General features: G+C 38.8%; 1 protein-coding gene across 2 annotated transcripts in view; it reads right to left on the bottom strand.

Annotated features, from left to right (window-relative positions):
• SWAP70 (switching B cell complex subunit SWAP70) overlaps positions 1–25405 on the bottom strand; it is a 68181-nt gene that overhangs the window by 5723 nt on the left and 37053 nt on the right. For both annotated transcript variants that reach the window (XM_044258808.1, XM_044258809.1), the window contains exons 3-8: positions 23162–23335; positions 12202–12429; positions 9157–9303; positions 7923–8031; positions 5331–5512; positions 704–811 (exon numbers count right to left, since the gene is read on the bottom strand). In XM_044258808.1, coding sequence (XP_044114743.1) covers positions 704–811; positions 5331–5512; positions 7923–8031; positions 9157–9303; positions 12202–12429; positions 23162–23335 — 948 coding nt within the window. The remainder of the gene's footprint in view (positions 1–703; positions 812–5330; positions 5513–7922; positions 8032–9156; positions 9304–12201; positions 12430–23161; positions 23336–25405) is intronic.

Raw genomic sequence — 25405 nt, 5'->3', positions numbered from 1 at the left:
TAACACGAATATATCTATCTCAACTCCAAGCAACAAAAACTTAATAAATGTCACCAGCATCTATTTGATGGGCACTGGGCTCAGTACTCTCCCATACATTACAACTCCACGTAAGACCTGTGTTCCAATGAACTAGCTAACCACCTCCAGCAGCCTGGCTCTCGGGTGTCTTGGGGGATGAATCAGAGCTGCTAGGGGAAGCAGACCAGAATTCATATGTTCTCATGATTTCAGAACCTCCCACTTTGCTCATGACAGAAGAGGAATGTCATGGAACCCGTGCTTACTTTTTCCATAGCTACTTATTTTCCAAGCCAGGACTCTTTGAGAAGGAAAAAGAATGCTGTTAATAATTATATCAGGATGGCAAGGACTAGCCCAGCAAACCAAGACATACAGTCACCCTAACCACAGTACTTATCACCCCATTCCATGAATTTCTATTCTGGGGTACTAAAAGCAAGGCTTACATCTTTTACCTTTATATCCTTGGCCTGGTGCCTGGCACATAGGTGCTCAATAAGCCCATACTGAATGAAGAAACACAGAACTTCCCCTTAAGCCCCCCGCAGGTCAGAAGCATAGCCCAGCTGACAAGCTGGCCTCCCTCCAGCCTCCCAGGCCTTGGTCCCTCCCCCTTCACCCAAACTGGCTCTGTGAACGAAGGCAGCAGGTCCCAGGTTCCCAGCTGTGTGGCACTCACAAGCTTCTCTCGCTCCAGCTCTGTGCTGAACCTGGCCTGTAGTTCCACTTGAGTCTGAAGACGTTTCTTTTCTTCTTCTGCGGCACGAGATGCTGCTTCTTCCAGTTTCTACCCAATCAAAAACCCACCCCCAGAAAAGCAATAAATATTAGAGTGGAGGTGCATTAGGAAAGAAAAATGGTGGCACATGGGTGGCTCAGTCAGTTTCGGCTCAGGTCATATTATCAAGGTCATGGGATAAAGCCCCACATTGGGCTCCAATCGGCACAGTCTGCTTGGGATTCTCTCTCCCCGCTCCCTCTATCCCTCCCTGCTGCTCGCTCTTGCACGTTCTCTCTCACTAATAAATGAATAAATCTTAAAAGCAAAGTCTCAAAAGACCTAACTTTACACTTCAAGGAACCAGAAAAAGAAAAAAATGAAGCCCAAAGTTAATAGAAGGAAAGTAACAAGGACTAGAGCAGAAATAAATAAAAGAGACCAAAAAGATAAGAGATCAGTGAAACTAAGCTTGTTCTTAAAAAAGATAAACAAGGGCGCCTGGGTGGCTCAGTGGGTTAAGCCGCTGCCTTCGGCTCAGGTCATGATCTCAGGGTCCTGGGATCGAGTCCCGCATCGGGCTCTCTGCTCAGCGGGGAGCCTGCTTCCTCCTCTCTCTCTCTGCCTGCCTCTCTGCCTGCTTGTGATCTCTCTGTCAAATAAATAAATAAAATCTTTAAAAAAAAAAAAAGATAAACAAATTGACAAGTCTTTAGTTAGACTCACCAAGGAAAAAAGAGGATACCACAAACTACAAAGGATCATAAGAGATTAGGAATAATTATACACTAACAAATCAGACAACCCAGAAGAAATTTACAGATTCCTAAAAACATACAACCAATTTGATTACTAGAAGGAGATTCAATCAGTGATCAGAAACCTCTCAAAAAAACAAGCTGTCCCAGGACCAGACTGTTTCACTAGTGAATTCTACCACACATCCAAAGAAGAAGTAATGTCTATTCTTCTCAAACTTTCCCTCCAAACTCATTTTAGGAGGCCAGTGTTACCCTTATATCAAAAGCAGATACAAGAAAAGAAAATCAGGGGTTACTATCCCTGATGAACACAGATGCAAAAATCCTCAATAAAATATTAGCAAACCAAATTCAACAATACATTCAAAGGATCATATACCATGATCAAGTGGGATTTATTTTTTGTATAATTTAAATTTTTGAACCATATGATTATATTATCTATACAAAAGATTATATATTTTCTAAAGAAACCAAGTAGAAATAAAAGTTATTTGGCAGAGGAGCGGGATGAATAAGGAGAGCACAGAGGATTTTTAGGGAAGTGAAAAGAAGCCTGAATGATATTGTAATGGTAAATACATGGCATTATACATTTGTCCAAACCCACAGAATGCAGAACACCAGCATGAACATGAGAAACTACGGACTTTGGGTGCTATGAGTATCAGTGCAGATTCATCAATTTTAACCAGTGTACCACTCTGGAATGGGAGAGGCTGTGCGTGTGTTGACACCGGAGGTACATGGGAAATCTCTGTATCTTCCTTTCAAATTTTATTGTGAACCTAAAAGTGCCCTACAAAAATAAAGTATTTTTTCAAAAACAAACAAACAAAAAAAGTGGGCAACCCCCTTAAAGAAATGTATTAATTTATAAAAACTACATGATTTCTTGTTCTTTCTTCCAAATTAAGTGAGGCCAATCAAGTCTTACAAAACCCACAAACATTACTGAATTCCAGGTGATTAAAATATTCATCTAAGCAGTTTTTTCCATAAATATGTTTCAATGAAAACTTGATGAATTTTATTTCTGTATGAGAAAAGGAAAACTAAAGATTATTAAGGGATCTATAATAACTTCTCAACACTTAACAAATCCCAAATCAGTTTCTTAAATAATTCTGTAAATCGAGGTAGGAGGAGAGCTGTCTAGTTTGGCCTAGGCCTTGCCAGCTCTGGGCATACATTCACATAAAGCAGAGCAGGGCACCTACATCCTCATGGGAGGCAGAGTTTAAAAGAGTCTAAAGATTCAAAAAGATGCCAGATGGGTGAATCTCAAATGCATGATGCCAAGTCAAAGAACACAGTCTTGAAAACTTACATACTGTGCAGTTCCATTTATATCACAATTTGGAAAAGGCAAAAATACAGGAACAGAGAAAAGATCAGTAGTTGCGGGGGTTAGGAATTAGTGGACAATCTGAGTACAGCGGGCAGTGTGAGGAAATTCTGTGGGGCAGTAGAATTGTTCTGCATTCTGCCTGTGCTGGTTACAAGAATCCAGACACATGTAAAAACTCACACAACTATATATAAACCATGAATCTTACTGTTTGTAAACTGCCAAAAAATTAAAACGAAAGAAAAAAGGACACCAGAACTTTCAAATTTTGGCAATACTCTATCCTAACTTGGGTAATAGTTTCAGGGGTATTCACTTTGTGATGTTTTCGTACACACTCTTTCGTACTCTCTTCTGTAGGACCTATTGCATAATTTTTAAAAAATTATGAAAGAAGGACAACAAGCCCAGATTTCCACCCCACTCTTCTAACATCCACTACTGCCATATGTACAGTGGATGAAGGAAGCAGTGATCACATACTACAGATGCTCATCCTAGCGGGATGTTTTAAAAACTTACGGGAGTTTTTAAAGAAAACATATTACAGCAGAAAGGCAAGATGCAAGAGTGATTCAGGAGGAAGAGCAACAAGACCTAAGAAGCTGCTTTTAGAAAGTAGGTATGTCGGGGCACCTGGGTGGCTCAGCTGTTAAGAGCCTGCCTTCGGCTTGGGTTATGATCCTGAAGTCCTGGGACAGAGCCCCACATTGGGTTCCCTGCTCAGCAGGGAGTCCGCTTCTCCCTCTGCCCTTCATCCTGCTCGTGCTATCTCTCTCTCAAATAAATAAATAAAATCTTAAAAAAAGAAAGAAAGAAAAAAAGTAGGAAAGCTCTCTAGAAAATAGTATGAAGAGTCCTCAAAAAGTTAAAAGTAGGGCTACCCTATGACCCAGCAAAGGATGCAAACATAGTGATTCTGCACCCCAAAGTTTACAGCAGCAATGTCCACAATAGCTAAAATATGGAAAGAGCCCAGATGTCCATCAACAGATGAATGGATAAAGATGTGGCGTATATATACTCGACAATCAAAAAGAATGAAATCTTGCCATTTGCAACAACATGGATGGAACCAGAAGGTATTATGCTACGCAAAATAAGTCAGAGAAGGACAAATACCATATGATTTCACTCGTACAGGGAATTTAAGAAACAAAACAGATGAACATAGAGGAAGAGAAGGAAAAATAAAATAGATGAAAACAAAGAGCAAATCATAAGAGACTCTTAACTACAGGAAACAAAGAGGGTTATTGGAAGGGAGGTGAGTGGGGATGGGGTAACTGTGATGGGCATTAAGGAGGGCACATGATATAATGAGCACTAAGTGTTGTATGCAACTGATGAATCATTAATAATATACTATATGTTAACTAAATTGGATTTAAATTAAAAATTTAAAAAGAGGGGCGCCTGGGTGGCTCAGTGGGTTAAGCCTCTGCCTTTAGCTCAGGTCATGATCTCAGGGTCCTGGGATCAAGCCCCACATCCGGCTCTCTGCTCAGCGGGGAGCCTGCCTCCCCCCTCCCCCACTCTCTCTCTGCCTGCTTCTCCACCTACTTGTGATTTCTGTCTGTCAAATAAATAAATAAAATTTTTTAAAAAATTTAAAAAGAAAGGTATGATGGATAGGAGCAACTTTCTAGCTTCATACACCCACATTAATTCCTAAGGTTACAAAAGTACTAGAAAATTCTTTGTGAATCTACTCAGAGGATGTCAACACAAAGTGTGGCATCTCCATGGACTAGAAAGGGAGAACTCCACCAGGAATGTGGGGGCTTATACTGTGAGTATCTCCCATACTCCACAGCAAAGGTGCTACAAAAGAGGTAGGAGACACAAAAGGGTCTTTGATCTTGTAGACAGCAGGTGCTCACTGATTCAAGGCAGAAATAAGGAGAGTGTCCATACAATGAGGACCGTCACCTCCAGAACCATGATACAGCTGAGCAACAAGGTTTTCCAATGAATGTCAATTATCCTATACAATCAATAGTACTTGATCTCCTAGCCCAGAGGTGAAAGGAGAAATTGACCCAGACTGTATCTTTGATTCCAAACGGTAAGTGAGACGCACAGTTCTATACTAAGAGTATTCATAAGTAAAGCTAAGGTAGGGGGGACTAAAAAAGCAACACACCACGCCCAGGTCACCAAAAGTGACCTTGACATCGAGGAAATAAAATTTCTCATCTTTCTCTGACAAAATTCAACTGTGCTCACTATTCTTATAAATGTTCTTGTCTGGTCAATGAAATGGCTTGCTGACCTGAGGCCCTCATATTTTCAAGGCTGGGAAAACCAGGATGTCTCACTCAGCAATCTAGATACACTTCCTGAGAAAATAATTTACCAAAGAAGCTGTCTAAAGCTGCACGCACCTGGTCTTGGTAGACCCAAAGCTTGTCAGGAAGGTAGCTGTGGCCCCTACAGGAAGAGAGAGCCCCCCGAGCCCGGCATCCACACCCACCTTCCTCACGGTCTCCAGCTCCTGCTGCTTGTTTTCGTTGGCAGCCTGGAGCTCCTTCATCTGTCGCTCCAGCTCCTCCTGCTCAGCCAGCAGCTTCTTCCGCAGTTCTTTCCGACGCTGGCGGGCTTCTTTATGTGGTGGGGGACTGCCCAACTTCAACAGATGGATAGTAGAATGAATGGCTATAAAAGGTGTAGGACAGAAAAAGGGAATGACTGTTTATTCTTCATAAGCCTAAAATGCGGATGGCATAGTGGGAAGAAATCCAGAGGCCCAGTGGACATTCTGCCTCTGCCACTGAGTGCTGGTCCGCCCTTTCGTAGGTCATAACCTGCAGCATCGGTCTCCTCATCTCTGAAATGAAAGATGTGATCTCCAGAGTCCCTTCTAATTCCAAAATTCCATAACTGCGTATTTATTCTTAAACAGATACTTGATACGGGAATAGTGCACACATTTGAAGAACTTACAACACTTTCAATTCCCTTCTCTGTATTTCCCAAAAGGCCAAATAAGAACAAGAAGTAGTAAGAGCTGAGATTCAAACTTCCTGATACTTGATTTGCTACATGCTGGGTTTAGTCTGCCTTATCTATGCCTTATGAAACCATATCCTTATACACTCCCTTCCTGAGATGGTAAGAGTAGCTAGCATTTATTGAATACTTGCTGTATGTGTATCTTTACATGCATCATCTCATTTTTATGTATTTTCCTGGTTATTTTAATTAATTTTTTGAACAGCTATTACTTTCACATTGCTCAAATTCAAAAGCATGGAAAGACATATAGGAAAAATCTCCCTCCTGCTCCTATCCCAAGTTCTGGCTTCCCCTCTCCATTACCAACTAATGTTAACAGTTTCTTGTGCATCTTTTCTAGAGATATTTTAAGCATATACAAATAAATATGCATATGCATCCTCCATCTTCTTTTGACATAATACACTCTTCTGAGCCTTGGTTATTTTCACTTAATTTATCTTAGATAGCTTTCTGTATAAAGCATTATACTGGGCACTTGGGTAGCTCAGTCGGTTGAGTGTCTGCCGTCAGCTGGAGTCATGAGCCCAACGTCCGGGATTGACATCAGACTCCCCATTCAGCGGGGAATTTTCTTCTCTCTTTCTCCCTCTCCCCCTCCCCCTGCTCATGCTCTCTCTCATTCACACACACACACACACACACACACACACTCTTTCTCTCTCTCTCTAATAAAATCTTTTAAAATAAGTAAAACAAATAAATAAAACATTATACATACTGTACAGAACTGTTTCTTCTATCATTTATTCAACCATTTTGCAATTAATGGACATTTAGGTTATCTACAATCTACCACATTTCTGCAATGATGTGCCATTTTTTAAATGTGCAAGGGTATCTTCATTATCTGTTAACCCTCACAAAAACCTTAAGAGGTAGGTACTATTTTTTTTAAAGATTTTATTGATTCAGATGAACCACGAGAGACTGGGGACTCTGAGGAACTGAGGGATTGGGAGGGGAGGGGGGGAGGGGTTGGGTGGGCCTGGTGGTGGGTATTGTGGAGGGCACGTATTGCATGGAGCACTGGGTGTGGTGCATAAACAATGACTTCTGGAACATTGAAAAGAAATTTAAAAATAAAAATTTTAAAGAATTATGCATAACTTCACTTGAAACAACAAAGAAAACTTCTGTCAGTTAAAAAAAGAAAGATTTATTCATTTGAGAAAGAGAGAGGTAGTGAGAGCATGAGCAGGGAGGAGAGGGGGAAGCAGGCTCCCCACTGAGCAAGGAGCCTGATGTGGGGCTCAATCCCAGGACCCTGAGATCATGACCTGAGCCAAAGACAGACGCTTAACCAACTGAGTCACCCAGCTGCCCCAAGATGTAGGTACTATTATTATCCCCATTCTATGGAAAAGGAAAAACAGCTACAAAATTCATAATTCCAGTGACCTAGGAAAGAGGATTTAAACCTAGGTGCACTTGCCTCAAAATCTTAAGTCACATCAAAATGACCAAAATTTTCAGTATAATTGTACTTGTGTCCAAGAATATCATATTCAGCAGCTCCTTTCATGACTAAAAAAGAAAATCTCATATGTAGTGTTTCAATCTTTACTAATTTTAGAATACTTTATAAGTTATTAAATCAAAAGTTTGTGTTGTTAAAATAATTATTTAAAACTAGTGATTTCTTATGAAAATAACAGATTTTTTTTTTTAAATAACAGATCTTAAAAATTACTGGAAATATTCAAAAGTGATTGCATTATTCTTCTTTTGTTTTCTGTTTATTAAAAATTCAAGATGGTCACTTCAAAATCCTTCTAGTCCTTAAAAGTAGAAGTTCCATTCTCTTTAAACAATAAAAGTTAATAAAACCTAAAATACCCAGTCTATAATTTTTCCCATAAGCTTATTGTGCAAATGAAACTGATGAAAACTTTGGGAACTCTTCTCAATTTGTTTTTCTTTCAGCTACTATGCTGCAGGCAGAAAAGAAAACAATGAGAGAACAATGCCTTTAGCATCTTTAATGAGATTAAAATACAAAGTCAGAGCTCTCAAATTATATCATGACAAATAATAAAAACTGTCTTACCCTGAATCCACTCCTGTTTCTTCTTCTTATCTGAGGCACTGATTTCAAAGGTCTTATCAAAACATTTTATGAGAAAAAGACATTTCTTCCCATCTTTGTCAGGCAAGGACTAACACAGAAAGCAAAATCAGTTTTTTTTAATTTTATTTTTAAGCATTTAAATTTAATATCAATTATTTATACAAATCCAGCTGAAATTCAACATCAAGAGCATATTTCTGATTTACAAAATGCTACTCTCTAGGCAACATTACCTATGGTAACAATGACCCCTGATTAGGATACTTCATCTGGACTGCAAGAACCACCCAACACCTGATGGGGACACCATGCTTTGGCTCTCCTGAGCACAGAAACTCTTGCATGTGAGCACACCCCTTACAGGAACCCTGGAAGGTATATCCACATTGTTACAACAGGTACTGACCCAGTGCATTACTAGACTACTAAGCCAGGGTGATTCCCACGTCTGTCTGATGCAGATCCACTCTCTTTGCACTTGGGCTGTTATTAAGAGCAAGCTGTAGCTCCTGTCCTATATCCGTAAGCAGACTGGTATGGCCTATGGTAAATCTTGTGAGTCTCCATGTTTAGCCGAATCTAAGAAGACCCCTTCGTGGACACCCTGGGGTATTAATATAGCTACACTATTTCATCCATCAAAATACACTGTCATTTATGAGCAAGATTTTAGGTAATTTAAATGTTCTTCATCAAATACAGATGTGATGATAGTTCAGATATAAATTAAAAACTCAAAATTTATGTTTCTTGAAGGCTTCACTTCTTTACAGAATTAACAGCAGTGAATAAGGTATCCTGACTGAAAGTCACCTAAAATATTCAAAGATAGTGCTTGTATTTTCTTTAATTTTATTTACTGTACTCAATATGGCCCATATTTCCTCATATATTCATGATTTCAAACACTGTCTTACTGAATATTTTTGCGTTTTCTTTTTTATAACTCCATTTTATTCAATAAATGTTTCTTTAAATGTTCAAATAAATCTGACGTAATCCCTATACTTTATTCATGAGACAAAAAATAAATTCACATCACAAAAAATTTTTGTCAGTTTATATTGGTTTTGGTTCAGAAAATCTGCAGCTGCCTATACTATTTTCTAAGTATTAATTTTAAGATTATTTTAAGGTTCTATAATCTAGAAGCAAGATAAAAGACTTCAGCAGCAGGGGGCAGCATCAGAAAGAGGTAACAAGAGACTCTTACCTCCACACAGCAGTTTTCATCCAAGAGAATGTCTCCTTTCTTATCTTTCAGATCCTCACTCACATAGTAAGAAATTATGTTGGGTTTTAGTACAAACCAGCGTTCAGTCCAGTTTTTCCGTTTATGGCCTTTTTTCATCATGTAACCCTACGAAGGATTAAATCTGGTATAAATGCCTGGCCTTTTATCTATTGGAGCCAATATCAGTGGTTCTTGACCTTTGTGGATCTGAACCCACTAAGAATCTATGAAGGCTGAGGGCACTAAATCCAGTCAAATACATGCATATGGAAGTTTACACAGAATTCTGGACATGCAGAGACAACAATCTGCCCCACACCCCATCTCCCAGTGCTATATACCTATAGCCTTAGAACTCCCAGTGCTAAAAGCATTGTCATTTTTTTAATTCTTTTTTTTTTTTAAAGACAGGGAGAGATAATCTTAAGCAGGCTCCACACCCACTATGGAGCCTGACATGGGGCTCAATCTCATGACCCTGAGATCATGATCCGTGCCAAAATCAAGAGTTGGATGCTTAACTAACTAAGCCATCCAGGTGCCCCTGGATAATAAAAAATTATATATAAACTTTTTTATAGTGATTCTCAGTAAATTAAAATCTCAATTAATGAAAAGGGTAAACTTGGCCAAATATATCTTTCAATCAAAGGCACTAACCTAGCCTTCTACTGACCTCTCTCTCTCACTACTCTGGAAGAACTCTGCTCCAGATGAACAGAAAAGGAATAAGCAGTTAGGATTCTGGCTTCAAAATGTAGCTTCTACACTCACACTTCGTCTAGGCCTATACTTCCTTCCCAGACAGCAGTCACGAAGGTGCATAATTCATATTTTTACTTAAACAAAATGACACATTATTACAGGTCAAGCCCTTTGGGGTTGTTTGAGAATAGCTGACCTTTTTTCTTTTTTTAAAGATTTATTTATTTATTTATTTAAGTGCTCATGTGCTCAAGGGGGCAGGCAGAGGGAGAGAGAATCCCAAGCAGACTGCCACGGAGCACAGAGCCTAGTGTACGGCTCAATCTCACCACCTCAAGATCATGACCTGAGCCAAAACCAAGAGCAAAACACTTAACTGACTGAGCCACTCAAGAGCCCCAAAAATAGCTAACATTTAAGTATTAAATGTACAAGGGCTGATGGCCTATAGCAGACTATATGTTATCATTAAATATTTATTACCTTGCTGTATCATTTGATTATTATGCCAAGTTCTAATCATATACTTGTTCAGTTTCTTAATCCTTGGACATTTAAGTAAAAGCTACCTCATACTGAAATTCACCTGTAGTCTGATTATCCTGCCATCCTGGTGGGCCTAGAACTCTTTGGACAGAGACCATGTCTCACACTTCTTTTTAGCACTAAAAACCTAGACAAATGAAACCTCAATTAATGTTTATTGATGGGAATCAATTAGGGAAAAAGAGGAAAGACAACAATATCACCTGCTGAATAAATAAAAGACCAAGGTAAGGAAATCCCAACTTGGAGTTATTATTCAGTATAATAATTAAGAAATCTGAAAGAGCCACTAAAAATATATATAATTATATAAATTCTATCAAACATTAAGCTTCCCGGGACGCCTGGGTGGCGCAGTTGGTTGGACGACTGCCTTCGGCTCAGGGCGTGATCCTGGAGTCCCGGGATCGAGTCCCACATCGGGCTCCCAGCTCCATGGGGAGTCTGCTTCGCTCTCTGACCTTCTCCTCGCTCATGCTCTCTCTCACTGTCTCTCTCTCTCAAATAAATAAATAAAATCTTTAAAAAAAAATAAAAAAAAAAAAAACATTAAGCTTCCCATATGTGTATCAGATGCTATGTAGGTCATAATCTATAAAATAAATGCAATTTTGCTATATAAAGGTATTTCTCCCCAAAATAAGGGTATTTTTCCGATTTTATAAAATACACAATCAGGGAGGCGCCTGGGTGGCTCAGTGGGTTAAGCCTCTGCCTTCGGCTCAGGTCATGATCCCAGGGTCCTGGGATCGAGCCCCGCATCGGGCTCTCTGCTCAGCGGGGAGCCTGCTTCCTCCTCTCTCTCTGCCTGCCTCTCTGCCTGCTTGTGATCTCTCTCTGTCAAATAAATAAATAAAATCTTAAAAAAAAAAATACACAATCAGGGGCACCTGGGGGCTCATTGGGTTAACCCTCTGCCTTCAGCTCAGGTCATGATCTCAGGGTCCTGGGATCGAGCCCCGCAGCGGGCTCTCTGTTCAGCAGGGATCCTGCTCCCCCACCTCTCTGCCTGCCTCTCTGCCTACTTGTGATCTCTAACAAATAAATAAATAAAATCTTTAAAAATATATATATATATATAAAATCATATACATACGTTCATGTATAGACTCATATGAAGTAGTAAGTTCAATAACAAGGAAGGAATAAAGAAGAAAATAAAATTTACAGAAATCCCACAATCCAGATCACTTTTAACATTTTGGTGACCATCCAAGGGGTTGTAAGATACTTCCTGTTCAACAACCTGCTTTTTTTCTGAACAATATGCCATAAGGATCTTTCAGATCAACAAATATGGCTGTACACATAACATTAAAGTACTTCAAAAATAGTAAGAAATGTGTTCACTTAACCAGTCCTTTCAAAATAATAATTTCCCAATGCTTAAGTGTAATTTAAAATTGTATCAGTAATTTTTTTTAATTAAAGCCTTATATAAGACTAGGAAAATAAGAAACTTTATTCCTGTTCTAATCAGTGTAAAAGTATAAATGACTTGTACTCAATGAAAATATCTTTTTTTTTTTTAAAGATTTTATTTATTTACTTGAGAGAGAGACAGTGAGAGAGAACATGAGCGAGGAGAAGGTCAGAGAGAGAAGCAGACTCCCCGCGGAGCTGGGAGCCCGATGCGGGACTCGATCCCAGGACTCTGGGATCATGACCTGAGCCGAAGGCAGTCGTCCAACCAACTGAGCCACCTAGGCGTCCCTCAATGAAAATACCTTATTTCAAACATACATTCTAAAGGTAAGGAGACAGGACTCTTACCTGTTTCAACACATCTAATATAAGCTCATTAAAGACTTCATTAATCGCCATGGACACTGTCTGCCGGTCCATGCCTTTGCTGAACTGTCCATTTCCAATAAGCTCAATCAGTTCCCACACAGAAAGGCCATCTTTACTGTCATCAAAGTTGATTTTATAATGTTCAAATTGTTCTTGCTGCCAACCTCCTCCCATAGCTTCTGTAAGTTTCTTAAGCAGGTATTCAATCTGTACAAAGAAAAATATAAAAGTATTAATTCCTAGTTAAAAAAAAACTTTTTAAAACTTAGATATATATCTATGTTACTTACACTGATACGGTCAACTTAGGAAATGTTTTTTTCCAGTTACAAAAGCATATCTTTAAATAATCATGATACTATCATGGGGAAAGGTATGGATACACTGGTCTTATACTAACCTTATAGAACAAGTAAAGGTTTCAAAAACTGATAACCCTCTAAAAGTACAGTGTATCAGTACGCAAACTGCATACATACAGTACCATACACAAACTAACTGATGTGATTTCATTACTCTCTGTTGGATGAGTATTTCAATAGACCAGAATACTGATTTTACTGAACTAATATGCAAGTACTAAATTAAATAAGTATTTCAAAGTAGAATGTACAAGTTAGTCCTCAATTTACACATTTCCCACATAACCAATTATTTGAAAGTTATAATGCTTCCTCCCATTATAATGTTGACAATGTCGACAACAATGGCTGAACTTTTAGCCCATGCTGGAAAAGCTTATGAAATCCTGAAACGCATACCTTTGTGTAGAAATACAGTAGAAAATATTGTTATTGAAGTAGCAGCAGATGAATAAAAGAGTGAGGCAGTAATACTCACTGAATGAAAAATTGGTATCTTATCTTCCAGAAAGTCTAGGTTTCCTACAGTGCTCTTGAATTCAACAGGTCCAAAAATAAATGAATGAATCGCTTCTACCTTCCAAATGGCTTCCCCTTCTATTACTGATTTCAGCTGGGAACACCATCATTCGTCCATGCCAATCCTTGTTCCCCACTCCTTTATACCAAAAATCAGTGATAATAACCTACTGCTTTTACTTCCCTAGATCAGTGTTTTTCAAACTGTACATTATAACCCAATATAAAATCGACTTATTAGGTAATAACCACCATTTTCCTTAATGGAATGAAAATATTTGAGTTCACCTATAATAAAGATAAATGTTTTGTGATAAGTTTGGCTTTGTGGTGTGTCTATGCTGGGTCATGAAATAAAATACTTATCTTCCTACGGATTACAGTCAAAAGAGAATGAAAAACGTTGTCCCAGCAGTTCTCAAATCCATCCCTTCCTACTCCATCTGCCTTGGTTCAGCATCCCAGTTGGTATCCTTGACTCCAGCATTGCTCCCTTGCATCTATACTGTTAGAGATAGTCTTCTAAAACACAAGCTGAGCCTGTCACCTCCCTCTTTAAATCCTGTCTTGGCTCTGTGTCACCTCAAAGATGAAGGCCAAGCTCTTCTGCATCCCTTGGTGAGCACGACCCTCCCAGGCCCACCCCGGCTTACTATCTGTCTCCAACATGTCTTCCCCCATGCCCACTCAGACTTTACACTTCACCATACACAGATCAGAAGTCTCAAGCTTATTCTGTAAAGGGTTAGGTAGAAAACATTTTAGGCTTTGTGCATCTCTATTATAATTTACTCTTTGTTTTCGTTGGTGTTTTTTTTTTTACACTTTAAAAATGTAAAAACTATTCTTAGCACATGGGCTATACAAAAATAGTATATGGGCTAGATTTGGCAATGAGCCATAGATTGCCAACACCTGCCATAGAAAGAGTTTACCAACTTAACACACTTTTTTATGCTTCTACGCCTTTCCCCATGCTGTCCTCTCTGTTTTGAATACCTCTCCTCATTTCTATATCCAGCTAACTGGTATTTGTTCAAAATCTGTATCACGTAGGATATTCCTACCTAAAGTGAGGTATGTGGAACAGCACCACTTAGAAGCCTGATAGAAGTGAAGAATCTTGAACCCTACCAAAGATGCAAAAATCAAAATCTGCATTATAACAAGAACCCCAGGTACTTCCTCATGCACACTGATGTTGGAGAAGCACTGTTCTAGCAAAACTGCTCTGACCAACCCTAATCCAGGTCAGGTGGTCTTCTATGTCACTGAACTTAGCATACTATACTGAAATCATCTCTTTACTCATTTTCCTCATTATTTTCTGAATTCCTCATTATTTTCTGAATTCCTTATACAAGGGACCATGTCCCACCCATCTTTGAATCTCTAGAAATCAGCATCATACCTAGAATGTGGAAGAGCTCAATTAACGTTTATTAAACTGAAATAAACTAAGCTAAGCCTCAATTTTTTCATCTATGAAATGGGCATAGTAACACTTGTCATAAAGAACTACTATGGAGATAAAATGAGACAATTACTAATTATTTTGTATAGTGTCTGACACAGTACGTACCCCATCAACATTACTTCCATTTGCATTGAGTGAGTGGTGTATTATTCAAACATTTAAAATTACATTTTAGGGGACACCTGGGTGGCTCAGTCAGTTAAGCGGCTGCCTTCGGCTCAGGTCATGATCCCAGGGTCCTGGGATCAAGTCCCGCATCAGGCTCCTTGTTCAGAGACGAGCCTGCTTCTCCCTCTGCCTCTGCCTGCCACTCTGCCTGCTTGTGCTCTCTCTCTGACAAATAAATAAATAAAATATTTTTTAAAAAATAAAACAAAATAAAATTACATTTTAGAAAGCATTTATGAAATAAAATAAAGAAGAATGCAAAATTAAATTTACTTATAGTTTCTACTGCATAAAGAGTACACAAATATTTTGATAAATACTAGAGGAAAACATAGAAACAGTAAGTCTAATTTGTTACAGATAAGATTGTGAGTTAATTTTTCTTTCTTTCCTTTGCACTTGCGCTAATTTGGTTGTAATGATGTCTGTGAAATAATGTATTTTAGCAGAAAAAGAAGGTCAACAATAGGAAAAATGTGCTTGCAAAGAGATGTATAATCCACAAAATATCACAGAGTCAAAAATATCAAGAGTTCTATGGATTTAATTTGATAGAATACTGTAAATAAGTCCTCTGGTGTGGAAATGATCTTCTCTTCTAAATCTAGCATATGGTAGGCAATCAACAATGTTTACTTGTTGGAGAAAAAACACAGTTAGATCCTTCCTTTCTCTTGTTGGAAACAGATCATGTACTGTTAAGCTTATCAGATGTTATTACTCCCTTGGCTTTTAAATAGAAGTATAGGGATAGGAGAGGAGGGCTGGCTATCTCAGTCCATAGAGCATGTGACTCCTGATTTCAGGTCGTGAGTTCAAGACCCACATTGAGTAAAGCTTACTTTAAAAGAAAAGAAAAAAAAAAAAAAAGTTCATTTGTACCCGGCTGGCACAGTTGGTGGAGCATACAACCCTTGATCTTGGGGTTTTTAGTTCAAGCCCCACATTGGGTGTAGAGATTTCTTAAAAATACAATCTTTTTTAAAAAAGAAGAAGTAGTGACAGGGATAGTCAGTGGAGGAGAGAGAAAAAAATGGTCAACAAGACAGAGAAAGAAGAGAGGAGGAGAGCATGGGGCAGAAAAGAAAAGGAAGAAAGACTATAGACAAAAGATTAAAGAGACACGAGTGAAAAAGTCAAAAAGGACATTAAGATAAATAAATGCCCAAAGTAAAATATCTTAGAGACATTAAATTAACATGCACAGAAGTTCAGTCCCACTAACTTAGCAGCACAAAGAAGGGCCCAGGCTGTCTGATCACAAGTTTTAGTAGTAAAGCCAACAGAAGGTACGTACATGCATATGGTCACGTGTACACGCATGACCAAAAAATGGTGCATCCGAATGACCATTCATACTACAGTCAGGAAACAGTCTCAGCTTTTTCTCACATATCACTGTGAATACACCCAAGTCTCTCCCACTCCAAGCTTCAGTTCCTCTTGTATATGGAATGGTCTTTTATAATGTTAGTAACTCAGAGTGCCTATTAGTAGCAAACTCAGCTCTAGAGGCAGCCTCCCAGGTTCCTCCTGAACCTTTCTGAAGGCGCATTCCCAAAGCCTTCTGCGTTTGTCATCAGCATGAGCATCTGCCTGGACTGTCCCAGACAAATTATCTAGATTCATTTCCTGCTGACTTCCAACACAATCATACACTTATCATTAGAAAATAATTGAAGGACCTCTTAATTCATTATATTGGGCCAGGGAGACAAACATTACCATTCTCAACTACTCAATTGTACTAAATAATAAATCACGTGCCACCGTGTTAGTCTCAAGTGGCCTGCATCAATTCTAAGAGCTCATTCAGTTTCAGGAAGCAGCTTACTTCCTCCTTCCAAGCAAGTTTCACCAAAAATAACAAAGAATAAACTTTCAGGCTGCATGTGATTTTTGAGGCCTTTGGCTCCAAAAATTATTTTGTTAAAAGGTCTTTCCCTGTCATCATTAAAAACGGCCTCCATTGGCTTAACAACAATTCAGGTTTTATTTCACTAAGGGTCTCTAAAAACTATTTTAGGTTTGATATTTAATTACATCAAGACAATTCTTCCAAATAAGCCCATAACAGACACATCCTGTTTTGTTCTTGGCTCTGTGGAAAATGAATACTAATGAAAAAACTACCGACACACATTTCCAAGAATATCATTTGACAAAAGTTACAGAACCATCTTAAACAGGAACATACTGTATCTTGACTTCTACATGATTAACTCACTTAAATAGTTAATATTTGACTATTTTATATATATATATTTTAATATATATATAAATATATATATTTAATATTTTTGACTATTTTAACACTACTTTCTAGGTATTGGGAAACAGAGTCAAAAGCAAACATTTATACAACTTATGTCATTCATATAACTACCACTGTTATTTATATCTTTTATAGCATTAATCGAAGCTAGAGAATAAAATCTTAATTAAAAACATTCTACACTTGAGGCACCTGGGTGTGTCAGTGGGTTGGTGCCTCTGCCTTCGGCTCAGGTCATGGTCTCAGGGTCCTGGGATCGAGCCCTGCGTCGGGCTCTCTGATCAGTAGGGAGCCTGCTTCCCTCTCTCTCTGCCTGCCTCTCTGCCTACTTGTGATCTCTGTCTGTTATAAATAAATAACATCTTTTAAAAAAAAATTCTAGACTTAAACAAAATACAAATAATCATTATGATAGATGGATGAATAACTAAAAACATAAAAATTACCTTAAATGTATAAAGCCTAAAAACTGTTGGTAAGATTACAAATTAAATTCATACATATACTTGTGACAAATTAAGACATTATATTCCAAATTTTGTTTTTAAAATATGCCTGTCTTTACATTAGATTTTATTAATGTAATAAAATCTAATCATTTTTATTAATTAAAATTAATAAATTTATTAACTAGTCTAAAAACTAGTTCAAATCATGTTTTTAAAAAATGTACTAAAGTATTTAGGAAGGAAGCAAAACATAACAGACAATAGCCACCTTTTTTACTTATTTATCTGTCAGAGAGAGAGAGAGAGAGAGCGAGCATGCACAAACAGGGGAGTGATAGGCAGAAGGAGAACCAGACTCCCCACTGAGCAAGAAGCCTGATGTGGAACTCGATCCCACCACCCTGGGATCATGACCCCAGCAGAAGGCAGACGTTTTAACTAACCTAGCCACCCAGACATCCCCAGACAATGGCCACCGTAAGAAATATTATGATTCAGTATTTTCCACAAAATAGTGTGACCTTGAGTTTAGAGTGCTTGGTCCAAGGACAAGAGATGTGCTAAGAGCTTAATAAATACAAAGCTGTATTTTAAACTTCAGGAGGCTGGTTCAGCAACCAGACAAAGCAAGTCCACATAAATCTCTCCCAATGATTCCTTCTTTCCCCACACAAGTACTCCAGGCCACAGAGAAATTCTACATCTGGGCAGAAATGCTGAGAGAGTTAAGGATGTCAAAACAGAGTAAGTCCAAATAGTATCACTGACAAGGTATGCTGCCTGCCTATTCTAAACAAGTCAAAGAGAGGTTATTCCCTTTTCAACTGAGATTAATTTAGAAAGAGGACCAGAGGGGGAAAAAAATCTAAACATTCTAACAGCGTGGTTTTTTCCCTAAATGAATAAAATAATATATAAATCTAATTTAAACAAATAAAAAATATTTTATATAAATAAATACTAGATAGCATCTGGTAAAAATAAGAAAAGAAGAAAAGACAAAAGAAAAGAAAGGAAAAGGAGCAAAGACGTTACTATCAGCCCGCAAAGATAAAGTAAGAGACCCACACCACCTCCAGTGCCAAAGAAAACACAAACAAATTTAGAATACAGAGTAACTATAAAATGTCTTAAAAGGTAATACTGGAAGTTTTATTAGCATAATTCTTTCAAGCAACAGCTAGGTTTTTAAAATGCCATCAGTACACCTTTTTCAACACCTATCAATATTCCATCCCCTTCTATATGTCTCTGTATTAAGCTAGACAATTTTGGTGTGCAAGACTCTACAGCACATTTTATTCCCTATATCTCCTTTACCATACGTGCAATATTACATCATTATTGTTACTAGCCCTAAGAAACTGTTCCCACCACTACAGTAAAACTGTGTTCTACCTGATTACCAGTGACCACCTAATTAGTAAATCCAAAGGCAACTTCTTACTCATCACCCTCTTAATTTTTCTATTAACATCTAATGCCAGTAACTACTTTCCTGCTTCTTAGAACTTTTTCTTTCTTTGGCATCCATGACTCAACACTCTCCCAGTTCTCCTCCCACCTCATAGACTATTCAATTCAGCTTCCTGTATCAAATCTACTTCCTCTTCCTGCTACAGAAACAGTCCCAAAGTTCTGTACTGAGCCCTCACTTCTCCCACAACAGTTTCTTCTTCCCTGATATAATCTACTTCCATGGCTCCCCAATCTCTGTCTAAAGTCTGGGCCTCTCACAAGCCCTAGAAGTCCACTTCCAGTTGAATACAGGACAGCTCCACAAATATGTTCCACCTAAAACACCAATATACCCAACCCATCATCAGACACCATATCCCCAACTTATTCATCATCCAGTCATTCATTCATATACACACACATGTGCACACATTTAGTGAGTACTTATCATGGGGCTAGACACTATGCTAAATGCTTCACATCATCAAATATTTTAGTCCTCACAAGAGTCCAATAAATGGAATAGTTTTCCCCATTTTACAGATGGGGAAACCCAAAGAGCTTAAGTAATCTCTTCAAGGTCACATAGTTAAAAAGTGGTAGAATTGGGGGACGCCTGGGTGGCTCAGTTGGTTAAGCAGCTGCCTTCAGCTCAGGTCATGATCCCAGGGTCCTGGGATCGAGTCCCACATCGGGCTCCTTGCTCGGCAGGGAGCCTGCTTCTCCCTCTGCCTCTGCCTGCCTCTTTGTCTGCCTGTGCTCGCTCGCTTTCTCTCCCTCTGTCTCTGACAAATAAATAAATAAAATCTTTAAAAAAAAAAAAAGTGGTAGAATTGGGATTTAAACCAGGCAATCTGATTTCAAAGATCGTGTTTTTTGTTTGGGGTTTTTTTTGTTTGCTTGTTTTTTGTTGTTGTTGTTTTTTAACAGACAGAGATCACAAGTAGACAGAGAAGCAGGCAGAGAGAGAAGAGGAAGCAGGCTTCCTGCTGAGCGGAGAGCCCAATGCGGGTTCAATCCCAGGACCCTGGGATCATGACCTGAGCTGGAGGCAGAGGCTTTAACCCACTGAGCCACCCAGGCGCCCCTCAAAGATCATGCTTTAAACAACCACACTATATTACCTTCTGATTGGCCTGAAATTTATCCATAGTCCTACACAGTCAGGCACTATGAACTTCATCCTGTCACCTCCAGATCTCTCCCATCTGACCTTTTCCACTCCCACTGACATTACCATACTTCAGTCCTCAAATACCAGTTACCTTCTCTCAACTTCCCATCTCCTTTCTCTCTGTATTTCATTTATTTACTCGTCACTCTCTTGGTTAAAAATCATCAGTGGCTCAGAGTTCCCCACTGCCTACAGGATAAAGTTAGAACTCTTCCTAGCCTCATCTAGTACCACTCCTCTTCATAGCCATCATGTTCGAGTTAGAAACGGCATGTGTCATTCTTTTTGACTGCCTACCATCTCATCCCCTTCTTATGTCTAGGCAATTCCCTACCATCCAATATAGAAGCTAAAAATCCAAATGGATCTTTTACAGGCCTGCTTTGCAGCTACCTCATGGTACCTGACACAGGCCGTAACCAGTCAGATGTGTTATCTCGACTGAACTGGAAAGTGGACACAGGGAATTCTCTCTGGTAGCAAGAACAACTGCAGGAAGACTGGAGTCCTGGGCCCCAAAAAGTGTGCAGGGCCAGAGCTGTCCCACAGCACAAGTACAGTCCCCACCCTCTGGAGGCAGCAGCATTTTGCTCGTGATTCCTCACTGGAGTGACAAGTATGGATCCAGACTGATAGCATTCAAACCTGGTTTCTCCGCCATCATGACCACTCTGTGAGCTACCCAATATCCTTTCTGGCATCACTCAGTCCGTCAGCTGTTTCTAAGTAAGCTTCCTGACTAGCTCTTCAGACAAGTGGAATACCTCACTCACCTCAAAACATGCCCTTTGCTTTCCTGACTCACATGACCTTGCCCCCTGTTTCTTCCACCCAGAATTCTTCTCCATGAGTCAAAATTCTTCCTATCTTTTAAGGCCCAGCACAAGTGCTACTTTCCCCATAAACATAAAAGCAAATATTTAATGACCACTTTCCAAAGGCCAGGCATTCTCCTTGTCCAATGTTCACAAAAACAGTAGGAGACAGATACTAGCATTAGCCCTATTTTATAGCTGAAACTACAGCAAAAACAAACAATGCACTTCACCCAAAGTCACATGGCTAGTGAACAGTGATAGAGCTACAATTCACATCCAGGAAATCTGACTGCAGACCCCTGCCCTTAACCAGGGAACAGCAAATGACAGCCACGGATCAACTCTAGTCCATCAGCCAAACCTGGCTTATGGCATGTCTGTATACATCCAAGACCTAAGAACAGTTTCTGCATTTTCAAGTGGTTGGAGGGGGGGAGAATAATGTTTCATGATCCATGAATATTATATAAAATTCACAAATTCACATTTCAAAGTCCATATTACTAAAGCACAGCAACATATGGTCTATGCTGCTTTCTTACCATAACAGCAGATTTAAGTAGCTGCAACAGAGACAGTATGGCCCAAAAGGGCACAAAGCCTCAAATACTTATTGTCTGGTCCTTTATGGAAAAAAGTTTAAGACGCTACTTTTGCCCATTAGATTACATTGCCTCTTACAAAGCTTTCCTTCCTTACTTCCCCACGCTGGAATAAATCCTTCCCTTCTTAGTATTCCCATGGCCTTTGCACCTCTCTTCTAACAGACAGCCTATTTTGCTTCGAATTACACTTGACTTACTTTTTTCCTTGAACAGACTACAAATTCCTTGAAGGCAGGCAGTAATCTTTTTCACTCTGCACTCCTCTTGGCACCTTGCTTATTGCTGGCAGTCAACAAACGCTTGCTGACTTTAAATAAAGTACTGCAGTATGAACTTTTAAACAGATTTTCCTAACACAAATATGAATAACTCTGAATTGACAGGATGGGTAACAACAGGCCCCCTCAATCACTGCTGGTAGGTGTATAAATTAGTACAGCCTTTCTGACAGGCAATACTGCCTGTTCAGCAAATATCTTGAAAGTGTGTTTTTTAGAAGTCATAATTCCACTGCTGGAAATTTGTCCTAAGGAAATAAGCAGCCTAGTGTGCAAACATGCAACAACGGTAGTCCCAACAGCTAACGCATTTACTGAGTACATCCTACATGCCACGTACTGAGCTAAGTCCTTTAAATGTAGAAGCTCCTAACCCTTAAACACTGTGATGAGCCCTGTTTTATAGGTGAGTAAATTAAAACTCAAGAGGTGAAATAATTTGTCAAAAGTTAAGGAATGGGGCGTCTGAGTGGCTCAATGGTTTAAAGCCTCTGCCATCGGCTCAGGTCATGATCCCGGGTCCTGGGATTGAGCCCCACATCGGGCTCTCTGCTCAGCAGAGACCTTGCTTCCCCTTCTCTCTCTCTCTGCCTACCTCTCTGCCTACTTGTGATCTCTGTCAAACAAATAACTAAAAAGTTTAAAAAAAAAAAAAAAGTTAAGGAATGACAGATTTCTTTTAAGGGGAGCACTACAGCTGATCGTAATTCTGTGAATTAGTCTTTTCTATACTTACTACTATAATAAGCATGCATTACATATGTAATTTTTTAAGGCAGTAAGATAGCACAGAAACCCTCCTCCTGTCTTCTTTTTTACTTTGGAAGCTCAGGGAAAGTAAGTCAAAACAGAATAAGAAAATGCACTTTTTCATTTACTTTGGAAAGCACAATAAAAAGTCACCATTTTGTACTTTGAAATGAGGATACTATTTTCTCAAATGAAACAGCTTTGAGAATAACACTGTGGAGTTTATGCTTTCCATATAGCAACACTCAGCCAATTTTGCCCGGCTCTCCTAAAATGCCATACTGGTTTTGCCAATATGTAAGTAGACAGAAAATTATGTTGTGACTTGTACTGAATAAAGACTCTGGATATGAAGACGGAGTCATCCATAATTATAGCAATTTAGAGAGGAAAAGTCCCACCCTGTCTGCAAATCTCCAGGGATATGACATGACCCCAAATCACTGAGTTTTGGACTTTTTTGGACTCAGGCTGTTTTGCCTCTGATCCAAAAACACTAGTCCCGGATCTTCTTCTATATCTACACTGAAATAGCACAATACTTCCATGCTAGATCTATTAAGTTCTATGATGACCACATAAGAATTTCCCAGAGCCACACCTTACCTCTTCTGGCACAATAATTAATGGATACTTGTCCTCAGATAAAAAGTTGAAAATGACCCATATTTTAAATGCATCTTCTTCTGTAATGAGCAAGGGACTCTTGGTGAGGTTCTTTTTGACACAGAGGGTCCAACACATCCTATTGAATTCAATCTTGTCAAAGTTGTCTTGGACCTAAAAAAGAATGAGTTAAAATTTCAGTGAAAAAATTCCAAAGAATGAGGAAATATTCTAAAATATGCAGGATATAAGCCAAGTAGAACAGATACAGGTTTCCGTTTTAACCAATCCAATTAACCAATAAGCATTTTCTAAGTACTTGCTTGTGTACCACACTTTCAAAAGCCCAGTTAAGAATGTTATATTTAGCAGGACAGTAAAGTAACATCTACCTGTCCAAATCACTCACTTGGCACATAAAATACTAGCTTGTTGAATAGTTATTTTTTCACACATACACATTCTCTTCTAAATAAAACTACCAATCCTGGTACAGAGGAGTGGATAATGTCAATTACTCAGTATGAGCCATATGCAAATATCTCATCTCTACCTGTACAGTCAAAGAAGACATTTTCTTTTTGCGGGGAAGGGAAGCTTTAATTTAATTTCTAAAATGATAGCCCCGACATACAGTCATTCAATCATGCATTCGATATTGCCTCAGCATCTACCATGAGCCAAGTACTATGCTACAAATTAAGAATGTAAAGATTAAGAACTGGTCTCTGCTCACAAAATATTCAGTTTATTAGGGAAAATAGACAAATTCTAATATAATACCATGTATAATGCAATAGTTTTTCACTCATTTAACAGGTAAGATTTAGATAGTAATTATTATCTGCTAGGGATAATGCAAAGATACTTAATATAATACTAGCCCATGTCTCCAAGTAATGTCAAGACAATTAAAATATAGTATGGTAAGTACTATAATAGAGGTAAGCAGAGGGTTCTGTGGGAACACTGAGAAACTAATCTAATCTTAAGAACTGGGGGACGATTTGCAGAAAAAGTGACATGACAACAGAGTAGGTTCATTAAATATCAAACAGTTTATAGTCACTATGGAAAACAGAATGGAGGATCCTCAAAATAATTTTTTTAAAAATCCCATATGATCCAGCAATTCCACTTTGGGAATGTATCCAAAGGTAACAAAAATGCTAACTCAAAAAAATATCTGCATCCCCATGTTCCTAGCAGCATTATTTACAATAGCTAAGACCTGGTAACAACCTAAGTGTTCATTGATAGATGAATGGATAAAGAAGTTGTGCTGTATCTCAATCCCAGGACCCAATCAGGAACTGAACTGAAATCAAAAATCACTTAACTGAGCCACCCAAGCACCCCTTACAACCTGTATTTAAAAATCCATATTCTGGGACAATAAGGAAAATGCACTAGAGAAGGCAGAATGGGTGGCAGGACAATATGAACAAAGCATTTCTTTTTGGAAAGAGAGAAACAAAGTACTATGTGTACCATAAGGAAGAAGTCACTAACAGACAGCAGTGAGAAATTTCTCTTGATCTCTACCTAGAATTTGTGGTGGGCACACCAGTTCCCTAGAAGTACGAAGATCTCCTTTGTGCTCTGTTTTCAGTACCCTGTCTCAGTCTGGCACCATTTCCCACACCCCAATTGTACACAATTGATCCCACAAAGGGAAAGCAGTAGATGCTGATGCAGCTTCTTTTTCTTTTCTTTTTTTCTTTAGCACCATTTATGAAGACTTTTAGTGTGTATGTTTGGCATTTTATATGCAGTTTCTTTTTTTTTTTTTAAAGATTTTATTTATTTATTTGACAGAGTGAGATCACAAGCAGGCAGAGAGGCAGGCAGAGAGAGAGGAGGAAGCAGGCTCCCTGCTGAGCAGAGAGCCCGATGTGGGCCTCGATCCCAGGACCCTGAGATCATGACCTGAGCCGAAGGCAGCGGCTTAACCCACTGAGCCACCCAGGCGCCCTTTATATGCAGTTTCTGACTTAAACTTTATAGTAGCCATGTAAGGCCAAATATTGCCCCTATTTTACATATCAGGAAATAGAGGTTAAGAAAAATTGAGTACTTTTATCAAGTTCACATGGCTTGTAAATCTGAGGAAACAAAAGTTCAGAAAAACTGAATACCAAGTTCACATGGCTGGTAAATATAAAAACTAGAGCTTAAATCAAAGCTCAAATGCTGTATCTTTCCACTATGCTAAACTGCTTACAGAACTCAGTAGATGGAGGA

This window comes from Neovison vison, chromosome 7 (assembly GCF_020171115.1).
Source record: "Neovison vison isolate M4711 chromosome 7, ASM_NN_V1, whole genome shotgun sequence".
NCBI classification, from domain to species: domain Eukaryota; kingdom Metazoa; phylum Chordata; class Mammalia; order Carnivora; family Mustelidae; genus Neogale; species Neogale vison.
This window is presented reverse-complemented; position numbering and strand designations above follow the sequence as displayed.